Consider the following 26,370-nt stretch of genomic DNA (forward strand, 5'->3'; position numbering starts at 1 on the left):
GGCCAATTTTCAAAATAAAACATTAAAAAAATGAAATGATGGAAATTATTTTTTCTTTCTGTACGGCCCGGTACCAAATGATCCATGAGCCCGTGGGTTGGGGACCACTGATGGAATACACTGTAAAGCATCATTGTGGAATACAACAAGATTATCAATTGGAATTTCAATTGTATTTCATTCAATTTGAATTTGAATTGAAATTCTGCTTCCTGTTTGCAACCATTGAATTGGAAGTGCAATGGCACAGAGCTCTCCACTTTAGGCATAGATTTGTCCTGCGGGTTCTGAAGGTCAGTCAGTGTGGTCAATGGCTGTGGACGCAGCGCTGCACGCAGTTGCACCGTAGGTGACTCAAAGAAAAGCTCACTTGTTGCTACCTTCTGGTTTGTATGTATAAATCGCTAAGACCCCCATTTATGGGTGTAGCGGTACGCCATCATTACAGTTTGCTACTTGCCTTGGTTTAAGGTCACGGTCCACAGCCAGAAATGCAGGGTACCTCCATGAGCCCGGGGAGCGTGCATTACCACCGGCATGCAAGCGCGAGGTGAGGAAGTGTGCGGAACACCTCCATACAAATATAGCCCCGCCTTTCACTAGCTTGGAGACACTCTTCCATCATTTGCCAACACTTTGCCTTCCAGCTGAAATGCGTAAAACCAAGATCTTGTGTCACAAGATCTCGCAAGATTAAAACTTGTTTTCTGTTTTTAAATGTGTTTTCTCAGTCAGGAAAAAACTGTCTCGTGATAATAGATGCTTTCATATATTGTCATGTGCATGCATGTCTGTTTGCCTTGTCTGTCACCTCCAAACAGGCAAGAAGAGTCTGTGCATTGATTCAGTACCTGGACACTTCATAAAACAACGGCGAACAGAGTGAGATGATGCTTGCAAAGCCCCCATGTGGGAATATTAATGAGCGAAGTGAGACCATCATTAGAACGAGCCAGTATGCCAAATTTATTCGATAGTGGTAGCAACATAAAAGGCAACAAAACGAACTAGCCCACCTCAAACATATCGACCCGACCCAGTTTTCCCATCTGGGGAAAAAAGCCATTGGAACCCACCTCGGTGCTGCCAGGATGTCCAGCTAGTGCTCAACCAATGTACCCTCAAATCCAAAGTGTCCTAAAAGAAGGCGTCTCATCATCTGTAAGTTTCACCAGTGATATACAGTATGTTTTCTTGAAAAAGTACCTTAAATTCCGGTGTATTAGCCACTACTTTTCTCTCAAACTTTGAACCCTACGGCTTATACATTGGTGCGGCTAAAAAAAAACTAAATTTCCCATGATGCTTGGCCATGTTGTAATCTTGTCACATCTCTATACTTCAGAACTACTACTAATTGTTTTAATATGCATTTCGGAAAATGCTCTTACTAAGATAGTCCATCATTAGGGGAGGGAAAAAAAGTTTAGGAAACAACCATAAAACGCTGAGAAAATGTCGCTGTGTTTGCTAACCCTCTGCGCTCGTTGAGTGGAGCCGGTTATGCATGCAAACACTCCGGTTTTCAGTGAGCACAATTTATACTAAAATCAAATGTAAAACATTGTTGGATTTTGATTATTCAATCAACACCATAAATACACTGCCAAGATTGCAAAGCCTGTTGATGGAAAAAAAAAAAAAAAAAGAGAGGACGTATTGGAATTTGTGCAGTGGTTCTTATGAAGTCCAGAGGATCACTCCAGCAAATATAATGTGTAATATCAAGCAATTTCACAAGTGACCCTACGTAAACCTTACGCAATGTACGTAGTGCCACAGGCGTACAGTACATGTCATATCCACACACAAATACTATACATCAATACATTGAAATACAGATACAATAAAGCATGTAAAACAAAACATAAAATGCCGTGCCATGAGATGAATAAAGTATCTGTCTATCCATCTAACGCTGACTACCGAAAATAAACGACTGGATATAAACCTTCTTCTTCTTCTTGTTTACGTTTATAGGGTTTAGGTGCATACCGCCACCTACTGTACCAGAATGTAGATGCGTTGTGTACATTTGCAGTGACAACCCGGTAGTGACCAGATTCCATCACATAATCATCATTGGTTTTATAGTGGTTTGAACAGAGAGAGTGGGCTCTCATCTCATTCAACCTCTTTGTGGAGGCGGGGCTACTAGCGCCTCTATGCTCGCTACTACCCTGCTGCTTTGTGAACCAGCATACGGTAACATGAATGACAGCACAAAAGTGAATGCCACAGCCACAGTGAGGGAATATTTCGGTTTTAACAGAATGAACACGGTGAGTGCATGAACACAACGCTTACTGAGGCGTTGGGACGGTAAATATAAACAAAACAGTTCAAAATGGTGCACGCCCACAAAGTAGACAGTGTTGCTGGCTACATTGCAAAAACATACATACAGGCAACCTCTGTGTCAAGCTAATGTGGCTCACACAGGTACACTGGCGTACACTACAGTATACTTGAGTACCATCTAGTGGTTCAAATGTCAATGACACCTCTCATGAGTACAACGAATGGGGAAAAATAGTCTAAACATTTTTGCGATAATATTGAATATAAATGATCATTTGTAGCACAATTATTGACCAGCAAAATTTGTTATCGTCACAGGCCTATGTGTGACAAAGGAATTAGGACGCTGTTCAGTTTTGACACGGATTCACCAAGTGTTGGATTGTTCACCCACTAATAGGGAACGTTAGCTGCGATTAGACAGCCGTGATACAGGTTAGTTTTACCATATGTTAGATGATGTTGTTGTTGCATTAATAGTAATTCTGAGCTTTGTAAAAACAATTATTTTATTAAAAGTTAAAAAAGTCTTTGTGTAATGTCTTTCTGTGCACTTAATATCCGATTTTATGAAATAACACACCCTATAGTCATCTTATTACCCAATATAGTAGACATAATAAGAGGAATTAAGACATATAAGACATAGAAAACTGTTTACGACCTTCTAAATATGCTTTTTAACATTATTAGAGCCCTCGAGACATGCAATAACACCCCATAGTCACCTGTAAACTCTTATTACCCAATATAGGAGACATGACAAGACATAAATAGGACTTATTCCCCTATGTGTTGCTGTAAATGTGCTGTGAATGTGTTTTAGCTTGCCGTCGGGTATGGCCGCAACAGTAGCTTCTGTTTTTGTTAAGGATTTTTATTAGTGATTATTGTGCCTGTTGTGAGATCATAAGTGTAGAATGCTACATATCACCTTTTTAAATGCATCTTCTAAATGCTTTGTATTTAGCCATTTTTACATTCGAAAATGCTTAATCAAGGAGAAAATACGTAAAATTTGTAGATTCCTTTCACTAATAATAGGCCACATTCAACCACTAAACAGCTTGATTTATTAATTCATATATTTTTGAAAAAACGTGATAGACTGAAACTGAGAAATTCGAAGCGTGAAGTGGCAAAGGACAATTGTTTGTAGAGTAGTCCTTTGTTTATCGCCATTAATTGGTTCCAGACACTACTGTGATAAGTGAATTTCCACCAAGTAGAATTCCCTATTTATAAATGAACATATTTTACATATTAATTTAGAGAAACCTGTTTACCTTCTAAATACGCTTTTTAACATTATTAGAGGCCTCTAGACATGAAATATAGTCACTTTTATACACCTATTACTTAATATAGTTGACATAATGAGAGAAAATAACACATAAATAAGACTTGTGCTTGTGTGTGTTGCTATGAATGTGTTCCCATGCTAGGGGAGCTGAGTTGGGGAGGGGTGTACAGGAAGTGACATCGAGGGTTCATAGTTTTAGCTTGGCATGGGTTAAGGCCGCAACAGTAGCATTATTATAGGCATTATTGTGCCTGTTTTGAGATCATTCAAAGCTGCAATGAAAGGTTGTTTATATTACAGTAACATTACTGACACCTAGTGATCAGTGTAGAATACTACATATCATCACAACGTCTTTCAATGCGTCTTACGAATGCCTTATACTTTTAACTTCATTTGACATTTTTATGCTTGAAAATACTTCATTTAGGCAAAAAAAAGTCTGTTAATTTGCTTCAATATGCATTTTTAAATTTTTTATTAATATATTTCCAAAAAACTGGGTGAAGCTGCAAAAAAAAAGCGTGAAGTAGTGAGGGATTACTGTGCAACATTTTATTAAATTTTTTTAACCTTTTTAAAAAATGTCATGCACATGCGTCATGGCCCATTATGCAAATTAGAACATGACGTCATCTACACTCCCTGCCCCGCCATCCTCCACCACACATAGATTGCTGACCTGTGGTTGGAGAACATAACATAGTTAGTTGTGAAATAACTAGGGCTGTCAATCCAGTATTTAATCGTATTTTGGCCATAGTTAACTCATAATTAATCACATTTAATTACAGATGAAGAATGTTTTTATCTGTAATAATTAGGGATGTAAATCTCTTTGTGGTAAATGATTCGATACACAACAGTAACTACATCAAATTTTATGTAAAGGGATATCAGTTTCGGAAATATGGGCCATTATTGTATTCAGGATTAATATACAGTTAGAAACCCCCCAGTTTTTGAATGTTTCATGTGAGCGGCAATTTCTTCTTTCTCCGACAGATTGATTGATTGATTGGTTGGTTGATTCACACAGACTACTATATGTATTTTTACCCTTTTTCTTTCACCTAATATTTGCTCCCAAATGCTGATACTGTGTGGGAATGCTAACCTTATTGAGTTCTAATGTGCATATTTGTTTGGTACACAAGCTCTCTGAAAACAAGTTCAGGCTCGTACTGGTGGACAGTGGGTCTGTATTGATTTTGTGTTTTTGATTTGATGTTGTTCCTGTCATAGTTTTACGCAAAACAGAAATAAATTAGATCGTGATACGTATGTTTTACTGATGTGTTGATGACTAGCTAGTGCGCTGCTAATGCTAGCGCTTCAGCCGTGGCCACATTGACAGGAGCCCCCACATACTGTAGCTGTCCTTGGCTATGCCTGCTGTTTACTAGCAGCTCGTACCAAAAATTTTTGCTTGCAGTTCCAAGCAAAAAATCAGCCCAGAGATGGCTCGCATCTAACAAAATACTCGTTCTGGTGCTTCAGTACCTTCCTGCTTCTCTGTGGCAAGTCGACGACGACGTAGTCCGTGACAATTCCACACAGCGACAGTAAATACACATAACTTTGGTCCTGTTGCGAGAGCTGGCAGGGCTTTGAAGCTAAATTTACCAATCAAAATACCCTTTTCTTTCTCCATTTCTGCTCAGTATTTGATGCCGCTTGTAGCTCCTGGTCACCGCTGCTTCATCAAACTACGACGTCGGCCGAGGATCAAACAGGACGCGCACACGTTCCGTTAACGTGTTAATAACGTGTTAACTTTGACAGCCCTCGTAATAACAAACATTTATTTTAAATGATTCAAAAAATCTCTCTGGTCTCCTCTCACCAATGTGACCCAAAGTAATATATTATCATATTAATTAGCATTAGGGATTAGTCACACACATGGGTGCCCTCTTATGAAATCCTCTGCAGTGCTGAAACGTATCTGCAGCTTTATCTGCAAGTCCACCGCGTCATTCTTCCATTTCAAGTCTCTGTTTTGAAGAAGACTCGGAATGAGAGTTGCTGGTGTTGCAATGCATCAACAACGGGCAGGCAAAGACGGAGCGGCAAGCGGCTAATCATTTGCCTGCCCCGCTCCAAGTATCCCTGCCAGGGTGGATAACATCAGAGGGCGGGAACACGCCAGTGCTCGTGTCCTACTTCCTAAGCCACCTGTCCTCTTTTGTAGCGGGATGCTTCTCTGTAATCCATGAAAAGGCCTTTAAGACATTTGCAGTTACAGAAATGACCACTTTTATCCCTGTGGCTTTACCTTAAATAGATTGATTACCTCTAGACGTAGCTTCTAGATGTACAAAAATACAGTCAAACCTGTCTTAGCGGCCACCTGTATAGAACGGCTACCTGCCTATAGCGGCCACTGACAAATCCCCCGCAGAAAATTTGCATGTTATAGACCCTGTGTATAGCAGTCACCTGTCTAACGTGGCCAGCGGCCACCCATTTTGTATCCCTTGGTCAATATCTGACCGCATATAGTGGCCAAAATGCCGACTTAAGCAGAAGCTTCATGCACGAAAAAGTTTAGTTTTTTAAGCAATGAAGCCGTCCTGTGTAGACTTTAATTACTGAGTCCTAGCTCAGTCACAATTATTCACAAGATCCACACAAAACTGTCAGTTGTTTGACATAAAAAAAAAGCTGTCTTCTTTGGAGCTTGTTGCAGACAGTGACACCATTTATTTCCTGGTGTGAGACAATGTGCACTGGTCAATACTGTAATGCCGCTTGTTGTGGGGAAGGAGAGACTCACGTTGCCGATGCACTTTAATCGCTTTATTAACAGCGGTTTATTAACCTAGTAGTGCTTTACAACTTTTATCCGCAGTCCCACAGTGGGACTACTGGTCAACATGTAACAGTATAATTATATGTATCTGCAAAGACAACAAACTTCTAATCACAGACATGTTAATATGTGCGTGCACAAATTCAAAATGGCCGCCAACCTGTCTATAACGGCCACCTGCCTATAGCGGCCACTTTTGCCGTTTCCCTTTGGTGGCCGCTATAGACAGGTTTGACTGTTATGTTTTTATGAGAATGATGATGTGGAGGGCATGAGAGAGTGCCCATGTGGTCATTTATGAACAAGTATACAACACAGCAGCAACACAACCAATATTAGAATAGCGGCAAGAAGCAAACTGCTGAGTCCGCATTAAGCAGTGTAAAACCAACCTGTCCACGACGATCTGAGTCAGGATGTCCTAAGTGTGGGTCGAGGGCAAGGCTGCGGCTGTTTGTGAATTGGCCCGCGGCACCTTCTGATTTAAATAATTTGAAGTAAAAAAATCTAAACAAGAAAAAGTCGTAATACAGGTATTTCTGATATCTTGCGAAGCCCCTGCTGAGATGTGTATGTTGAGCATGTGTTTCCCACGCAAAGTATGGGATTTACCCACTTGTACTTGTGTGTAGGAAAATGCATACATTTATGCACAACTCTTACCATTCGTACACACAAAACCTAGTGGTAGAACAGTGAAACTACAAATAACTATGGCTGTGCCTGTCCAGCGCAGGCCACATCATCTTGATACGTGCTTCAAACTTGACCATCAAAAAAGGCAGCTCCCCTCCCAGAGCAGACAAGCCGATGCCAAACACAAAGCCTGCCCTAAAGTTTGTTTGTTTGTTTATTTATTTATTTATTTATTTATTTATTTATTTATTGGTGATGCACATGTAGCAGTCAGTGCCAATGACTTGTGGACCTACAGTAGAGTGTTTGTGATGTTTGTCAGTTGATTTTTTTATACTTCTCTAGTTCAATTTCGGTGTCGGAGAAATTCCTGTTCTTCGCCGTCTTTTGGTATGATTTTGGGTAGGGAATAAGTCCATTCATGCATTCTTAAAGGGAGCGCTGCTAAGAGACGGAAATTTAAAATGTGCTTTTTTTTTAATCCAATTCATCGATTAATCGAAAAAAATAATTGACCGATGAATCGATTATTAAAATAATTGTTCGTTGCAGCCCTAAATTTAATACGGCATTTGAAGAACAAATACTTGACGGAGTATGGTGTGTTTTCGAGGCTTACGCCGTGATTGTCAGTCAAACGGCAGCTAACGCAGCCAAAACGCTGGCCAACACTCGCCTGTATGTGCGTGAGAGTCAGAAGGCTCAGCAAATAACCCAAAAAATCTCTCACTCCATTCATGTCGTTTATCTGTGGAACAAACATGCCGAAGTGCTGAAACCAATGCACAGAGTGAACTCTCTTCTTGCCTGTTTGGAGGCGAGAGACGAGGAAAACAGACATGCAGATGGCAATATATTGAGGCCGGCAAAATTATCAACTTAATTTTCATTTATTGTGTGATTAATTATTTATTACAAGACAAGACATTTTTTCTGAACGAGAAATCTTGTCATATTTTAATCTCGTGAGAGCTTGTGACACGAGGTCTTGTGACACTCCAAGTCCCATAACATTTTTGACTGTATTCCCTTAATATTTTCTCCAACCTAATTATCTGACAGTGACAGCTTTATTTTGATTTGTTTGTTTCTTCTTCTTTTAAAATATATTTTTTCTTTAATATTGTAACTTGATGCGACTAAAATGTTATTTTTCCTCCAAATAGGATTTATTCTCGTAAAATGGCAACAGTTTTTTTCCATTTCTGCTTCCGTTGTTTATTGATGTTTCTTTGTGTAAATTTTTTTATGGTAATGTTATGACTTTATTCCCATATTTTAACTTTATTCCCATAATATTATAACTTTTTCCCCAACCTAATTTACCAACAACTTTGTTTGTATCTCATAATGTTACGGCTTTAAAGAAACTTTTTTTTTATATATTTCAACTTTATATTGCTAAAATGACATTATTTTTCTAAGATATTATTAAGAACACAAGTGCTCTAAAGTGAGACTACAGATGACATTGAAGGACTCCAGAGATCAGACCATCAGAAATGCTGCTGCACCTCAGTCAACGGCAAGGAAATGGACACCATCCGACGCAGTACAGCACGCTACGTCGGCCCTGAAGCACAACGACATTTTGGGACATGCCCAGCTGGGAAGAGGAGGATTTGGCGTTGCAATGAATAAACCAACTTGGCACAAAGCTTCAGCCTCGCAAAGGAGGAAAATGGTGGTAGAGGAAGTGCGCCGTCAGGAGGAGGCTGAAAGAATCGGAAAGGCTGTCTCTCTTGCCAGGCAGGGACAATGGATGAGGTGGGAAGGCGTGGAGAAGAGAAAGCTCACCTGGAGGCAGCTGTGGGAAAGGGAAGCAGGAAACATCAGCTTCATCATAAGAGCCACATATGATGTGCTCCCATCCCCAGTCCAACCTGCGCCCGCTGCCCAATTCAGCGATTCTCAAACACAGCCTCACACAAGGCTGCTACACCTGGAAGCACAATCAGGTCCTCAAGAGTCTGGCAGCAGCCCTTGAGAGCAAGAGGAAGACCATAAACTCCTGGCCCTTGAGAGCTGCCAATTCTATCTCTGTGCCAACATTTGTTTGAGAGGGACAGAAAGAGCCTAACCTCCCAGCTACCAAACCAGAAACTGGACAGCTAGCCATGGCCCGGGATTGGAAGAAGCTAGTTGATATTGGTAAGCAACTATTCTTTCTCCCCATAGATTGCAACCACCACCTTCAGGCCAGACTTGGTGCTATGGGCCCTTTACTAAAGGTCTACATCATAGAGCTCACGGTCCCATGGAAGGATTCCACCAAAGAGGCCTACAAACAAAAGAAACTGCGCCACACAGATCTGGCAGCAGATGCACAACAACGAGGATGGAAGGCCAAGGACTATCCAGCTGAAGTAGGATGCAGAGGTTTTGTGGCTTCTTCTACCGTTAGGCTTATGAAAGACCTTGGTATTCATGGGCAGGCTCTGCGACAGACAATAAGATCAGTCTCTGAAGGAGCCGAAAGAAGCAGCCAGTGGCTATGGATCAAGCAAGGACACTTGCTGGGCTCAGAGCAGAGGGGGGCACACACCTGGGACGCAAGGTGTTGTCGATGAGCTCTCTGGAGGTGTCATGGGCCTATCATTGAAACACCAATGAAGGAGGGTACCCACCTGACGACCCTAAAGAAGTTTTAAACCCCACCCCCTTCCTTGCTGCCCTTACTCAAAGGTGGGGCGTGGGGGCAAGGGAGGAGGCTGAGCAATGACCCTGTGGGCGGGGCAGTTCTTTTTTTTTTTTTTTTTTGCCCAGATCGGGGCCTTACTGCCTAGCTCATCTCCCTCCACCTTCCAGGCGGTACTTTACTCATGATTGGGCATGAGACACAGGCTCAGGCTTGATCGCCCTGTAGTTGGCCGCCTTTGATGAGGGTGTCTAGTGCTGAAACACCCACTGATTCAAAGGTACACTACTGATGATGTGTCCCAAAATGTACATCCTTCCCATGGCTGAGATAAAGTTCCCACACCACTCTCAACATCCACGCCTCATGTGATTACCATCAATTGGCACAAAGGACTTTTTCCATCAAGTCCTGTGTATTTATGAACAATGTTATTCTCATAAAATTAGGAGTATTTGTCCTTAGATTACAATGTTTTTCCTCTTAATATTTTGACTTTATTCTTGTAAAATTACTGCAAAGTTTTTTTTTTCGCTTTTCTTTTGAAATGCAATTATTAGAATGTGCTGCGGGCCAATAGAAAAAGCGCCCGGGTCGCCCTTTGGACATCCCTGGTTTATGTAATATGACAAAATTGAGAAGCTTATGGACATAAAAGTGAAGACGTCTGAAAGCATCAGTCTGATTCCTGCCAGTCTTCCTGGCTGCATGTCGAGAGCGCTGTCGCTGGCGGCGATGCTTGTACGAGCGTCATGATCTCATCAGAGCAAGCAGAATCCCGTCGATGTTTCTTCTAATTTGGTCGCAAACGAGGAGCGAAATGTGTGAGAACGATACTGCGTCATCGAGGAGACGGTGCAGTTGTAGGGGAATGTCTTTTTTTGCCGTTGGCATGACAACAGCAGCAGGCAGAAACACTTGCATACGCTTCCACAGGCGGCCACAACATGAAGTACACCTGCAACAAAGATTTCTGAAAAAAATCAACTCTTACTTGATTTGTTGTTATTATTGTACTTGTTGTTTGCTCTGCATCTTACTGATAGCTGTTCCTAATATTGTGGCACAGGGTGTAAAATGTAATAAACAGCTGTCGGTTCAGTGGTTTCCCACAGGACTGCAATCTATTTGTGGTGTATTTGTGGTTGCGGGGTGCTAGATGATGTCATCATCTAATTTGCATAATTGGCCATGATAAAATGTCATTTAAAATATAATTGCATATCCCTCCATCCATCCATTTTCTAAACCGAGAGGAGAAGTGATATATTTAAATATAATTTTATATTTTTGAAATATAATTTTAGAATTTTTATATAATTATATATTTATAATTATAGAATAATTAAAATATTTTTCTTACATTTTTATAATTTTTTAAATATTTCATTTTAAATATAAAATGTATTTTTACCTCTGCCAAGCGCAGCGCAAGGCGCAAGCTGTGTTCTGTGTCTGTGTTCAAAATAACTTGAAAAGTTCTGAATGGATTTGGATGACATTTTCAGGAATTGTCAGAAATGGGATAATGAATGAACTGATTACATTTTGAGGGTGATCTAAAATATAATATTAAAAATTTTTCCAAAATGTCTCAACCGATTCAAGCTATTCCAACATCAAACTGTTGAGCACGTTCCGGACATTCAAGCTACCTACTGTATATTTGCACTGAAAAAAAATTCCAACTTTTCCCAAAATTCACACTTTTCCATAAACTTGCTATTACCTACCACTACTTCCACATTTCTCAACCAATTCACCTCATTCCATCATCAGTTTATTGCTAATGTCATTGCTAACGTTAGCATGTTAGCATGTTATCATTAACAGTATTTTTAGACACTTTCATAGCGAGACACTTGTATAAACACTTCCCATTATTACTGCTAGCATGCGCACATTAGCAGTCAAAATATGTAGATAAAATAAACGTAGGACTACTATTTATGCTATAAATCACAATATGAGGGGGAACTATGGGGCTTAGCGGAGGTCTGCGCTGGTACTTTTCTTGTTTTGTACATTTTTTTAGTGTCTGGAACGTATGAATTGAATTTACATTCTTTCCGATGGGAACAAATTGAGATAAAACGGTGAAATTACGAGATTAAAAGTCATAATTGAGATTAAAAAAAAGGCGAAATTACAAGATAAAGCGAAGTTATGAGAGCAAAAGTCATAATTATGAGATTAAAAAATAGATATTTACGAAATAGAAAGTCATAATTGTGAGATAAAAATTATGAGATAAAGTCATAATTATGAGATTGGCAAGACATAATTATGAGATTAAAAGTCAAAAATACAAGATAAGATAAGATAAGAGAAAAGATTACAGTCATTGTCCTGACTATTCCCCTTTTTACAGTGTCGGAATCGGCATCATAAAACTCTGATTGGAGCATCCCTAATAAAAAGTCATAATTAAGAGATAAAGTGAAAATTATGGGATAGACAGTCATAATTATGAAATTAAAAGAAATTATGAAAATCAATAAAATTATGAGATTATGAAATATTAACTGTTCATGTGCCACCTTCTTCACTGGCGCGTTCGTCACATGGCACTCGGCACATGCACAGTTTGTATCTCATAATATTGGGAATTTTTTTTCTTTCAGTGAAAGAAACAGGCTTCCATTAAATGGCTTTGTTTTTTTGTTTGTTTTTTTGTCTGACCTTTTGGAATGAACTTTCTTCTGTCACTTCTTTTTTGTTGTTGTTGTTTTTTTTAATCTCACAAACAATACAGAGCTGACTGAGTGCTTTGCATGGGGAAGGGGACCACAGCAGCACACACTGCTCGTTGAGAAGAGCAATCAATACATGCGTGTCCAATAAGTCCAGAAAAAGTGGCCATATTTGTCTCAACTTTTTTTAAAAAGAGAGGGGATCTAGAGGGGTCTGATTACTTGTTAAATGTATCAACAAAGTAGCTATGTTGGCAACACTGCTACATTTTTTTATTCTCGAACGGAGCAGGTATGTATGAGATGTGTTCTGAAGCAGAGTTGCAATGCCATCGACTGTACGGAGTTGGAAGGACAAGCTGCATACACATTCAGTCGCGTTCTAATATGTTTATGAGCAAAGGCCAATGTGAATGTATGGGAAAAAAGGTATGATGAGCTGACTCACTGTATGTTGTCCTCCATTCTAGGTGCCTATGGCGTTGTTCTAAAGTGCAGACACAAGGTAAGAGCATGCTGTTATGTTGTATGTACAGTAATTCCTTGATTATGCCTCTTAATTGGTCCCACACCCGTTTGTAATAAGTCAATTTCCATCAAGTAGCATTCCTTATTTATAAATGGAATATTTTCATAGTTACAGCGTAGAAAACATGTTTATGACCTTCTAAATACTCTTTTTAACATTATTAGAGCCCTCTAATCTTATTTGATACATACTGTAAATAGGACTTGTGCTTGTGTGTTACTGTAAATGTGCTGAGTGAGAGGCGGGCAGGAAGTGGGGTCGGGGGTTCACAGTTAAGTTTTAGGTCCTGTCCACACAGGAATGCTCGTGGGATTCCCCCCCCCCCCCCCCCCCCCCCCCCCCCCGTTTGAAAAAAAAAAGGCGTCCAAACTGTCACGATCGGTCAGGCACGAGTTAAGGCTGTCGAGTGCGTGAACCCCAATATACAGAGACGAGGTGGCGGCTTGCATAAGTAAAGGTGCTTTAATGGTGTAAAACAAAAAGCGACAGAGGAAAAAGGGCTCTGTAAACAGCGTACACTAAGGTAGTCCAGGTAAGTAGTCTAGGTGACAGCACTGATATGGAGACGAGGTACAAGGGTAACAGGCAATTGTATTGTACTTTATTGTATTGTACTTTATTTATCCCACAGCAGGGAAATTCACTTTTTTTTTTTTTTTCCATTCCATTCCACTCCATTTTCCTCCGCTTATCCGGGTCCGGGTCGCGGGGGCAGCAGTCTCAGTAGAGAAGCCCAGACTTCCCGGTCCCCGACCACCTTTTCCAGCTCCACCGGGAGGACACCAAGGCGTTCCCAGGCCAGCTGTGAGACATAATCCCTCCAGCGTGTCCTCGGTCTTCCCCGGGGCCTTCTCCCAGCTGGGCATGCCCGAAATACCTCACCAGGGAGGCGTCCGGGAGGCATCTGGACTAGATGCCCGAGCCACCTCAGCTGGCTCCTCTCTATGTGAAGGAGCAGCGGCTCTACTCTGAGCTCCTCCCGGATAACTGAGCTCCTCACCCTGTCTCTTAGAGTGAGTCCCGCTACCCTACGAAGAAAACTAATTTCAGCCGCTTGTATCCGCGATCTCGTTCTTTCGGTCATGACCCAAAGCTCATGACCATAGGTGAGGGTGGGAACATAGATCGAACGGTAAATTGAGAGCTTTGCCTTCCGGCTCAGCTCTCTCTTCACCACGACGGTCCGGTACAGCGACCGCATTACTGCAGACGCTGCGCCGATCCGCCTATCGACCTCACGCTCCAACCTTCCTTCACTCGTGAACAAGACCCCGAGATACTTGAACTCCTCCACCTGGGGCAGGACCTCATTCCCAATCCGGAGGGAGCAATCCACCCTTTTGGCAGGTCACAGCCCAATGAGGCCATCAGGACCACATCGTTTGCAAATAGCAGAGATGAGATCCTAGTGCCCCCGAACTGGACTCCCTCAACACCTTGGCTGCACCTAGAAATTCTGTCCATGAAAATTATAAACAGAATCGGTGACAAAGGGCAGCCTTGGCGGAGGCCAACGTTCACCGGAAACAGGCTTGACTTACTACTGGCAATGCGAACCAGGCTCCTGCTCCGGTTGTACAAGGACTGAATGGCACGTAGTAGCACGCCACCAATCCCATACTCCCGGAGCACCCCCCACAGGACACCGCGAGGGACACGGTCGAATGCCTTTTCCAGGTCCACAAAGCACATGTAGACCGGTTGGGCAAACTCCCAAGTACCCTCCAGTACCCTTGCAAGGGTGTAGAGCTGGTCCAGTGTTCCGCGACCAGGACGAAAACCACATTGCACCTCCTGTAGCCGAGGTTCGATTAACGGTCGTACCCTTCTCTCCAGCACCCTGGAATAGACTTTCCCAGGGAGGCTGAGGAGTGTGATCCCCCTATAGTTGGAACACATCCTCTTGTCACCCTTCTTGAAAAGGGGGACCAGCACCCCAGTCTGCCAATCCAGAGGTACTGTTCCCGACTTCCACGCAATGTTGAAGAGACGTGTCAGCCAAGACAGTCCCGCAACATCCAGAGCCTTGAGGAATTCAGGGCGAAACTCATCCACCCCCGGAGCTTTGCCACTGGGGAGCATTTTGACTACCCCAGATACCTCAGCCACGGTGATGGAACTGTCCGCGTTCGTATCCTCAGTCTCTGCTTCCTCTATGGAAGGTATGTCAGTGGGATTGAGAAGGGCCTCAAAGTATTCCTTCCACCGCCCAACTATATACTCAGTTGAGGTCAGCAGGCCCCCGTCCCCACTGTAAACAGTGTGGACCGGGCACTGCTTCCCCTTTCTGAGGCGCCGGACGGTTTGCCAGAACCTCTTTGAGGCCGACCGAAAGTCGTGTTCCATGGCCTCACCGAACTCCTCCCACACCCGAGTTTTTGCCTCGACCACCGCCAAAGCCGCGTGCCGCGTGGCCTGCCGGTACCCATCAGCTGCTTCAGGAATCCCACAAGCCATCCATGCTCGATAGGACTTTTTCTTCAGCTTGACGGCAGCCCTGACCTCTGGTGTCCACTATCGGGTTCGGGGCTTGCCGCCACGACTGGCACCGACCACCTTGCGACCGCAGCTCCGATCGCCTGCCTCAGCAATGGAGGCACGGAATAGAGCCCATTCGGACTCGATATCCTCGTCCTCCCCCGGGATGCAGGAGAAGCCCTGCGGAGGTGAGAGCTGAAGACTCGACGAACAGGAGACTCTGCCAAACGTTCCCAGCACATCCTCACTACACGTTTGGGTCTCCCAGGTCTGTCCGGCATCTTCCCCCGCCATCTAATCCAACTCATCACCAGGTGGTGATCAGCTGACAGCTCAGCCCCTCTCTTTACCCGTGTGTCCAAAACATGCGGACTCAGGTCTGATGATACGACTACAAAGTCGATCATAGACCTGCGGCCTAGGGTGTCCTGGTGCCATGTGCACTTACGGACATCCTTATGTTGGAACATGGTGTTTGTGATGGACAAACTGTGGTTCGCACAGACGTCCAACAACATCATACCGCACGGGTTCAGATCGGGGAGGCCGTTCCTCCCAATCACGCCCCTCCAGGTCACACTGTCATTGCCCGCATGGGCGTTGAAGTCTCCCAGTGAAATGACAGTGTCACCAGTTGGGGTGCTCCCCAGCACCCCTCTGATGGACTCCAGGAAGGCTGGGTACTCTGAACGGCCGTTTGGCGCGTACGCACAAACGACAGTCAGGACCCTTTCCCCAACCCGAAGGCGTAGGGAAATGACCCTCTCGTTCACCGGGGATGACTCCAACACAGAGGCACCGAGCCGGGGGGCTATTAATAAGACCACACCAGCTCGCCGCCTCTCCCCAGCAGCAACTCCAGAGTAGAACAAGGTCCAGCCCCTCTCGAGGAGTTTGGATCCAAAACCCAAACTGTGGGTCGAGGTGAGTCCGACTATATCTAGTCGGAATGTCTCAAGCTCTCCCACAAGTTCGGGCTCCTTCCCCGCCAGAGAAGTGACGTTCCATGTCCCAAGAACCAGATTTGGCCGCCGAAGACCAGGTCGCCTAGGTGCCCGCCCTTGACCGCCATCCAAAACGCAATGCACCGGACCCTTATGCTGACAGGTGGTGGGTCTTTTTTTTTTTTTTTAAATTTTTAAATTACGACATTAACGACAATGAACCAGCGCCGTACTTCTGATGACGCTGGTCTTTTAACTGCCACTGATTGGAATGTTCTGCAGCTGCGCGGCCACCAGGCGTGATGCGGCTGCCACTTCCTCCCCACAGAAAGTGCGACCCACCAAAATAAGAGCGCAGGACAGGAAGCACTCGCTCCTGTCCTGCGAAACGTGACACAAACTTTTTTTTTTTGTAAATAGTCACATCCAGATGGGAACAGATCATTGGGTGAAAACTAGGGATGCACGATCACTTTTTATTTTTTGGAAATTACAGATAAAAAGTCCAAATTATGAGATGAAATGTCGAAATTTGGCCACCTTCTTCATTGGAGCCTTCATCACATGGCACTCGGCACATGCGCAGTTTCCATCCATCCATTTTCTATGCCGCTTCTCCTCGTTAGGGTCACGGGGGTATGCTGGAGCCTATCCCAGCTGACTTCGGGCAACAGGCGGGGTACACCATGGACTGGTCGCCAGCCAATGGCAGGGCACATATAGACAAACAACCATTCACACTCACATTCATACCTATGGACAATTTAGAGTCTCCAATTAACCTAACATGCATGTTTTTGGAATGTGGGAGGAAACCAGAGTACCTGGAGAAAACCCCCGCACGCACGGGGAGAACATGCAAACTCCACACAGAAATGCCCAACGGAAATTCGAACCCAGGTCTTCCCAATCCCCTGACTGTGACTGTGTGGCCAACAAGCTCACCACTAGACCACTGTGCGTTGTGGGTTCCTCCTGTGATTGTGTCGAAGTGTGCTTGAACCCCTAGTTGCTGCGTCATCAGTAGATAAATGTGCTAGCAGTGTCAAAGCTCTTTGAGTGCCTTAGAGGTGGAAAAGCGCTATCCAAGTGAAAGACCATTTACCATTTGCGGATAACTTTCTGCTTCGCAAGACCGATAATGATACCAATAACTGATAATAACTGATGTCCTCAGATATGCCAAGTGTCATAACATCACTCCTGTTAACAATAAATGAGCAGTGACTGAGAAGTAGAAACCGTGGCTCAGAGAGGTTTTCTTGCCAACGGAGGCCGGTGTCTATGCGATGGGACTGAACCCTGGCTCTATCTTTGCGGCTGGCTTTAGGGGCAGCTTCTTTGGCATCAGCTTTCAGGGCGGTGGCGTGGCAATGCTGGCATTTCGAGTAACTGTTGAGGTTTGGTTTGTTGAGGGTTGATGTTTTTTTCTCTCATCGCAAAGTGTTTGAGGAGAGTTAGCTATCTTTCCAGCTAGCATGCAAGGTGTATGGTGTCACATTAGTGCCAAAATGTACGAACGTAAAAACCATAAACATCGCACATAAAGACCGCTCATTGCGCTGTCAATGTCTGAATAACTGCACGCGCTCACTCCATGTGTCTTCTACGTGCTCAAAGTTGCTAGAGATTTGGCACTCTGGGCATTGAATAGATGGCCTCGTAATCCCCTTCTTTCTGACTGGTCACTTTAAACTCCTACTGTCTCCAGATCACAGCCAGTCTGAGGCAGAGTAGGGCGGCTCATCATGGCGGCAGAATTTGGTTGAAAATTTAGGATTGAGATGTCAGAGGGAAAAGAGGTAAGTTGAGGAACAGCTACATATGGACCCATACGTTTGAGGTCATAGATACATGGCTTAGGTGTAATTGTGATGGTTTACTGACTTACTATAAGGGAGAAAGAAGGCAATGATGACCCACACTACTCTGCCTCCGATTGGTTGTGACAGTAGGGGTGACCAATCAGAAGGGCGGTAGGGGGGTTCTCCTTGTAGTTAGTCAGTACACCATCACAATTACCATAAATTACCGGTGTATAAGCCGCACCCACTAAATTTAGAGGAAAAAACAGATTTGTTCTTATATAAGCCACACCCGTGTATACTCTAAGCTGCACGTGTCCACGTCATAAAGTGGCATATTGTGGCGCGCAAGAGTCCATGAAGACCAGTCAGCTTTTTATTTGACAGGAGCCAATCATGAGCTATGAAAAAAATAATAATAATATAATGGAAATTGCAGGAGGTCATTACTAGGGATGAGCGAGTACACCACTGTCTGTATCTGCATCTGTTCACCCATACAAATGATCTGTATCCGTATCTGTGTTCGGAGTGGCATAAACCAGAAGTGGGCATGGTTTGACATGGATTGATCAGAAGTTGCTATATTTATTGTTTATTATTGAGCTATATCCGTGCTGTGTATGTGTGTAAGTGATCCGTAAGATTTTATTATTTAATGTGTGACGTTGGTGATTCATGCAAACATCCAGTAATGGCAAACAGGGATTTGCCATGTTCACTGTAGTTTTCTCAAAAACAATGCGTTCAGTACTACGAGCAAAGTTATCCAACTGACTTTATATTTATTACCAGCCAAATTAGAAGCAAGCAGACGGGAAAAAAAACACCGGCAGTGACTGACGCACAAGCCAGCTTTCTTGTGAAATGTTACGAAACAAGTTTAAGATTGCAATGTGCATACTGCAATGTATTGATGGGGTGTAATATGTGTATAATGTAGTATGATAGCCATACAGACAGAATGTTTGATGCAGCTCTTGTACTACTGTGCAAGTATACCTATCTGCCTGCACAGCGCTGTCTTGCCAAATGCACCGCGTATGTTACGAAACAAGTTTACCAAGTAACTTTAGATACAAACCAAAATAGAGGGGAGCTGAGGAAAACCTAGTGTGGAGGCTGTGGGCAACGCCACACGAGCTGTTTTCAACTTGCCAATTGCACAGTGTACGTGAATGAGGCACCGCTCAGCTCCTATGTGGCCTACCGCCTGCAAAGTCTGCCTCGGGAGGGCTGGTCGCTGTGTGTGACTGGCCAATTACAGAGTGTGAAGAGTGAATACATAATGAGGATTTTCTTTCATCACGATTACGTATAATGACGAGATGTACTTGTTTAATGCTAGTACATGTCAAAAATGCATTATCCATAGTCATTATTCAATATAACAGTCTGACTCATGGTCTCATCTTACAAACAACATTAAACTCATCACACAGAAACTAACACTCAAACGTTATACCTCAGAAATATGGAAACATGTATCAACACGTGTTTTATATGAAAAATACCCCCAACATTTTGAAGTGTTCCCATAATGTATTACGTTTGAGAAAACCATTCCATTGGAGGAGAAAAAGTAGAAAACGTTGCTGCAATGGTGCTTCTGTCTACCAGAGGGAGCCAGAGGACCCGGAGCCCTATGCAAAAAAAGGGAAGCTGACATCATTGCAGCACTCCAATGAATGTGTTGCTCAGATGCAATGCTTTATGAGAAAACTTTAAAATGTTGTTTTTTGTTGTTTTTTTTTAATGTAAAACTCATATTAGGACGTGTGTATATTTGTATATGCACCTCTTTGAGTATTAACTTGCTGTGTGATGACATTTGTGCTGTTAGTAAGTGTGCTTTGAGAGATGACACCGTGAGTCAGAATGTTATGTTGTTATATTGGTGTATTTACAGTATTGTGAGTGCACTAATAGCTTGTGATTGGCTCCTGCTAATGAAAAAGCTATTGTTTCCTCACTGACTCATTGCTGTATAAGCCGCAGGGTTCAAAGTTTAAGAAAAAAAGTAGCAGCTTATACACCGGAATTTACGGTGCTTCCAAGCATATATCTATGGTGTCATATGTACGTTGAAGACACATGGAGCGAGCGCACGCAAGGCAGATACCACACATGTGCACTATGTGCACACGCGCAAGGAGCAGCAATCAGCATGTTTACAACATGTGTTTACAGCATGTGTTTACAGCATGTCACACCAAGGAGAAAAGGAGCACTTGGTTTGCTCACGCTAACCCACCTACAGCACAGTCTCACTTGATTGGAGCAGGTTTTTTTAAAATTATCGGTCAGCTTTATCGGATTTATTGGTATGGTGTCCTAATTCTTTTATATCAGTCCGATATTTATCGTGCACCCCAGTGAAAAGGATATAATACATAAGGCACACCTACATGTGGCACCGTAAACAAACATTCAGAACCACGTGACAGCAAGACTATAAAAGAAGAAAAAACACAAATTGAGTCTGTTGTCTTCGCTCTCCAGGGCTTGTTGGACTGACGACAAAGTGGAATTACTTCTGCCAGTCATTTTGTAGGATAAGACGAAAAATATCAGGAGAATGTCGACTAAAGAGAGTCAAGCTAGTTGAAATATTTAGTTATTATGTTGGCGTGTCGGCAATGCTTCACTTCTGGCCACATGATGGCGACGGGGGCGGTGACATCATCATTTTCAGAAAGTAGCAGTTTGCTTGTTTACACGGCAACAACAAGCCGGCATTTTCCCGCTCTGGAAGCTGTTTTCAAGAAGTTTCCATGTGTACAGTCTAATGTACACGCCTAAATGAAGCATTTTCAAGCATAAAAATGTCTAAATGAAGTAAAATACAAATATAAGGCATTCAGAAGACGCTTTCAAAGATGTTGTGGTGATATGTAGTATTGTACACTTGTCAGTAGGTGTCAGTAATGTTACTGTAATTTTAGATGAGACACACAAGCACCAGACTTGATCAGCAGAACAGCAGGCTTTGATTGCAGGTTTGAATGATCGCACAACAGTTACACTAATCGAGATACTGTTGTTGATTTCACTTCCTGTCCGCGCGCCACTCAGCTCCCCGAGGGAACACATTTACAGCAACACAAGTCTTAAGTCTCAATTATGCCTTATGTTCTCTTATTATTTCTACTTTTTTGAGTAATAGGACTGTAAAGGTGACTATATGAGTGTTACTTCATGTCTAGAGGGCTCTAATAATGTTAAAAAGCCTATTTAGAAGGTGTAAACCGTTTTCTATGCTGTAACTACCAATATATTGCATTTATAAATATGGAATCCTGCTTGGCAGAAATTTGCTTATCACGGTCGGGTCTAGAACCAATTAACCGTCATAGATTTAACAATTAGGCAAAATACATAGCATTTGCTTAAATATGCATATTTTTTTTTATTGATAATAGGCCCTGTTCAACCAGGGAAAAGCATGATGGATTAATGTATTTTTGAAAAAGCATGATAGAGTGACACCTCTAAACTGGAAGTGCTAAGTGGTGAGAGATTACTGTATATCCTATCATTCGCCTGCAAAAACAAACATATCACGACTCCTGGTGAATTATTGCGGAGCAGTAAGTGGCTGCCAGAGAACTAAAGTGCTGACCAAAAGAGAACAGGAGACGACTGGTCTTGTCCTGTAGGTCGAGGTCTCGAGTTGATGCCAGAACACGAAGGACACAAAGACAGTAGATGTGCAGTAAAAAACTCGTCTACGCGCTTGATGTTTTTCTTGTTCTGCGTCTTTCTTTACAGACGCGACCTCGACGGGTGCATTGCCTCGCTCAGTTAGCTTCCCGGCTGAGACGAGGTCAAGGAAGTTGATCAAATACGAGGCTTTAGCCTTAATGAGTGCCTGCACTAATGACTGCTCATCGTTCAGACTGATTCGACAGCTGCAACATGCCAGCGTCTTTTTTTCTCTGCACACGACAGATGGAGGCTGAATCTTCTGCCTCTTCATTTTTTCGCTTATTTGTGTGAAAATCTTTCATCAGCAGCACCAAAGCAACCCCCGGCATCAGGCAGGAGGACACAATGACGCTCTTATGTGTTTTGCGGAAAAAAAGGTGTTTGCATCAGCCCGATTGACACAGCGCACACATCTGCTAAGCTTATTATGTTTGGCTGACCCCATCGAGTGACTATGCCACAAAAATGCAATATTCCTGACATATTTATGGCCCTGTCCATCCATCTCAATTTGAAGAATATTGACATTCTTTTTGTCCAATCTGTTCATTGCGACGCTAGCTAGCATAGCGGTATGATGCTACAGTGCTAATGTTACATCTACAACGTCATGATAGGTTAGCATGCTCGCTGAAGACAAACGAAATGATCAAACTGACAGCTCCCATGTCTGTAGCTGATAAAGCTTTATTTTACTATATGTAGCAAAGCCTGCTTTTTGTTTTTACACTGTCAGCCGCATACTCGGGTCAGAGGCGGTATCATGTACATGAGCAAGGAGGTTTTCTTTAAGATGTGGAGCAAAGCCTGCCCTTCTTACAAAGTGTCAGCTGTCCAGTGGTACCTTGTTTCATTCATGTCCACCCTGGTTAGCGTGTTTTTTGGTTAAAGGTATAGTTCAGTTTTTTTGACATGAAGTTGTATGACATACCATCAGCAGTGTAGTGCATCAACTCCCCACTTAGTCCCATGAGCCGAGCTGGTCGGATTTCAGTGATGAGGAACGTAGTTCCGGTTAGTTGGTGGGGCCACTTTAGTCAAGGGTTTGGCTTCTCAAAACAGTATGCTTTCAAAGGAGTAATACATTTGCATCACCAAAATGCCTTCTCAAAAATATCAGACCTTAAAATTGCTCGGCGTTACTTTCTCTCCTGTCGTATTACTGCACGCTATCGCCTGTCCATTGTTGAGTATGTGTTCCACAGCAGCTGAAGACAGTCTGCATCTGCTTATGTAAACACTGTGGAACACACACAACAATGGACAGGTGATAGTGCGCAGTAATACGACGGAAGCGAAAGTACCACCTAGCGATTATGAAATCAGATTTTTTCGAGGACTCATTTTGGTGATGCAAATGTAAAACATGTTTTTAACATTTTGCCTTGGTTTGCGTTTACCTGCTTGGTGGGCTTTCAAAATGGTGTAAGGTTTGTTTACAGCGGCATCTTGGATCACGCACCCAAGACGAAATCTCGCGATACTTGCACATGGTCGTGCAATGCATTGGGGGCTGCGGGCTCGATTTTTAGGGGAACAGCCTTTGTTTATATCAGAGTTGCTGTAACCAGAGAGAGATACACGACGTAGGAAACACATTGACCGCACAAAAAAGAAGGACCGTCGTCATTTCGGAGGCATGTAAACAACACACAGCCCGCGCTGTTCGCACGAAATGACCACGCTCCCGCATAACTTATTTATACCTTGTCAAGTACTGTTTACGTCTAGTGCACGACAATAGTACGCGCGATGCGCATCGTTCCCCCATGGGTATGCATTGTCAGCACCGCTTTCCGTATCCGTGAAGCTGTCGTGGCGTTATTTCGTCCTTCTGCGTCCGGCGTGATGGCACGCAACAGCAGGCATTACCCTTGGCTTCATTAATTCCTCTATTTGCAAGGGACCTACTTGAGAATTCCCTCGACTTGCTCCAAGAGGTGATGGAAAAGTTAACCCATTCATGTGAATGAGACACACAAAAGCACACTTTGATACGCACTGCCCACACTGTTTACACATGGGTTGCGGTGCCTTTGCGGTGCTTTTGTGGATTTTACAGTACTTAGATGTGACAGCAGCACTGTTTTTTTTTTTTTGGTGAACAAATTGCTGTTATATGCTTGTTGTCCTTTTTTTTTTGTCCAAGGGTGTCCACCACAGGTAAAATGATGTAAAGCGTTCATTTCTCCATTTTACATGTCATGTTTGTTGCAGTGTTTTATGAATATAACACTGTTAAAAAGCCTTTAACAGACCTTTGCATATATTTTTTGTGGCATCAGTGCAGAAACAGTTAAAAAAAAAAAAAAGAGATTGCCCTCCATTCATGATCGCCTCTCCTCCACCTCCTTCTTTGTAAAACTAGGTAAAAGTGATGTTAAATGTTCAGTTGCCTATTCATTTGTAATTTGCCATTATGGTTGCATTATTTTGTGCATGTAAAAATATATATGTCCATGAGGAAGGAGGTTTTGTTTTAGAAGATGTGTAGTGACGCCTGCATATTTAATACGCTGGGCGGGCTCATCTAGCTAGAGGCACGTAAGAGGCTGTATCGTGTCCATGAGAACCGAGGTTTTGTTTTGAGATGTGTAGCAAAGCCTGGATAAAGGTTACGGTTAGGTTTAAGTATCCTGCGTATACACGGGGCGGGTTCATCTAGCTAGAGACGGGCCAGAGGCGGTAACATGTCCGTGAGGACGGAGGTTTTGTTTTAAGGTGTGTAGGGAAGCCTGTTTAGGGTTAGGTTAAAGTGTCGGGCACATACGTGGGGCAGGCTCATCTAACTGGAGGTGGGTAAGAGAGCGTATCATGTCCATGAGGAAGGTTTTGTTTTAAGATGTGTTGCAAAGCCTGCTTTTCTACAAAGTGTCAGGCGTATACACGGGGCAGGCTCGTATAGCTATATACTGTATGAGTCTTCATTTAGTCTTAATTCTTAAGTCCAGGTCTTAAGTCCAGGTGTCATGTTCAATATCAGTGGCGGAATAATGAGTGTGTGTGTGTGACTGTGCTGGAAACTCAACCATGGATGTTTGATGACGCTGGTAAATGTATTGCTTGATGTGTGGAAGAGCAGCGGAAGGAAATCTTTGGCCGCTGATCAATATGGACTCTTGCCATCTGGAAACTATTGTATTGTTGCAGTGAATGGGCCCACGTGTGTGCGTGTGCGCGTGTGTGTGTGTGTGTCATTGCGGGTGCGCAGATCTCATGGATGTGTGCCCGTGCACACAAAACGCAGAATGGCACACAAACATGGCACGGATGCAGCGGGAGAGTCAGCGTGGGGGTCAGAGAAAATGGCGGTTGTCGGATGGCAGCTTCTCACTGAGCACGCCCCCCAAATTAAAGGTACAATAAGTGCGCTTAGTGGTATAAATGGATGCCACGAGTCCAGACGTAGAAAGGACACAAATAGGCCAGAGGAGCATGTTGAAGGTTACACTGCAAAGATGTTTTTGACGGGCACTTTAGGCTCAAATAGTCTATAAAATACCAAATAACTTAATATTAAATAGGTAATATACAGTATGATGCATCAGACAGCAATTTGAAGAACAAAAAATTATGGATGCCTGAGATTTTCAACACCTAATAGTAGCATATGTCATAATAAAAAAAATTGAATTAAATTGATTAAATTATTGAAACAATAGTAGCAGTAGCATGTGTAATAATAATAAAATGTTCAGATAAATGAAAATGTAAACGTAACCTAGATTAAAATATGTAAAAAATACAATACTACAGGTAGTACTCGGGCTGCAGCTATCAAATATTTTAGTAATCGAGTATTCTACTGAAAATGTTTTCAATTAATTGACTAATCATAAATACACAAGAGAAAATAAAACATTTCACTAAATAACGAATGACCAATTGCTTTAATTTTTTGGATAATCAACTGTTTTATTTCTTAAATTCCCATTGCGCATAACAACAAAGTGTACTTGCCAGTGTCTTATGGACTACATGATGGTACTATTGTAGATGAATTTATCCATCCCAGACTGTATCTATTTACTGGAAAAGAAAGGAAATAATAATCACTTTACTAAGACATTAGTAGGACGAAATTATATATTACATTATGTTGATGGCTGTGCATGTATAAATCTTAAACTTAGACAGGCTGACTAGAAATAACACAAATATTCTTTATAAGATATTGAGTTTTTGCAGTGTTCAAAGTAAAATGAAGGCACCTGTATTATTTCATCTGTTTTTGCAGATGAAATAAACCCTCTATGAATCGACAGGAGTCATAATTAGGAGAAAGCTCGCCCTCTACACAGCTAACGTTATGTTAGTCAGGTACAGTAACCTTAATCTCACTGATTTGTGCTACGTTAATGTTACCTTGTCGTGAATCTTCTTCTGTCTTTTTTACATTTTGTTTTCCGTCTCTTTTGTTGCCTTTTTCTCGCCTTTTCAATCTTTCAACATTCGTTTCCTTCTTTGTCATTGCGTGGGTGACGTAAGCACATTGACGTAAGCGATTCCTCGGGGTAGAA

General features: G+C 42.7%; 1 protein-coding gene across 1 annotated transcript in view; it reads left to right on the plus strand.

The window, feature by feature from the left end:
- LOC129188474 (cyclin-dependent kinase-like 5) overlaps positions 1-26,370 on the plus strand; it is a 91,378-nt gene that overhangs the window by 21,205 nt on the left and 43,803 nt on the right. The window contains exon 3 of the mRNA XM_054789052.1: positions 12,857-12,891. Coding sequence (XP_054645027.1) covers positions 12,857-12,891 — 35 coding nt within the window. The remainder of the gene's footprint in view (positions 1-12,856; positions 12,892-26,370) is intronic.

This window comes from Dunckerocampus dactyliophorus, chromosome 10, assembly GCF_027744805.1.
Source record: "Dunckerocampus dactyliophorus isolate RoL2022-P2 chromosome 10, RoL_Ddac_1.1, whole genome shotgun sequence".
Lineage (NCBI taxonomy): Eukaryota > Metazoa > Chordata > Actinopteri > Syngnathiformes > Syngnathidae > Dunckerocampus > Dunckerocampus dactyliophorus.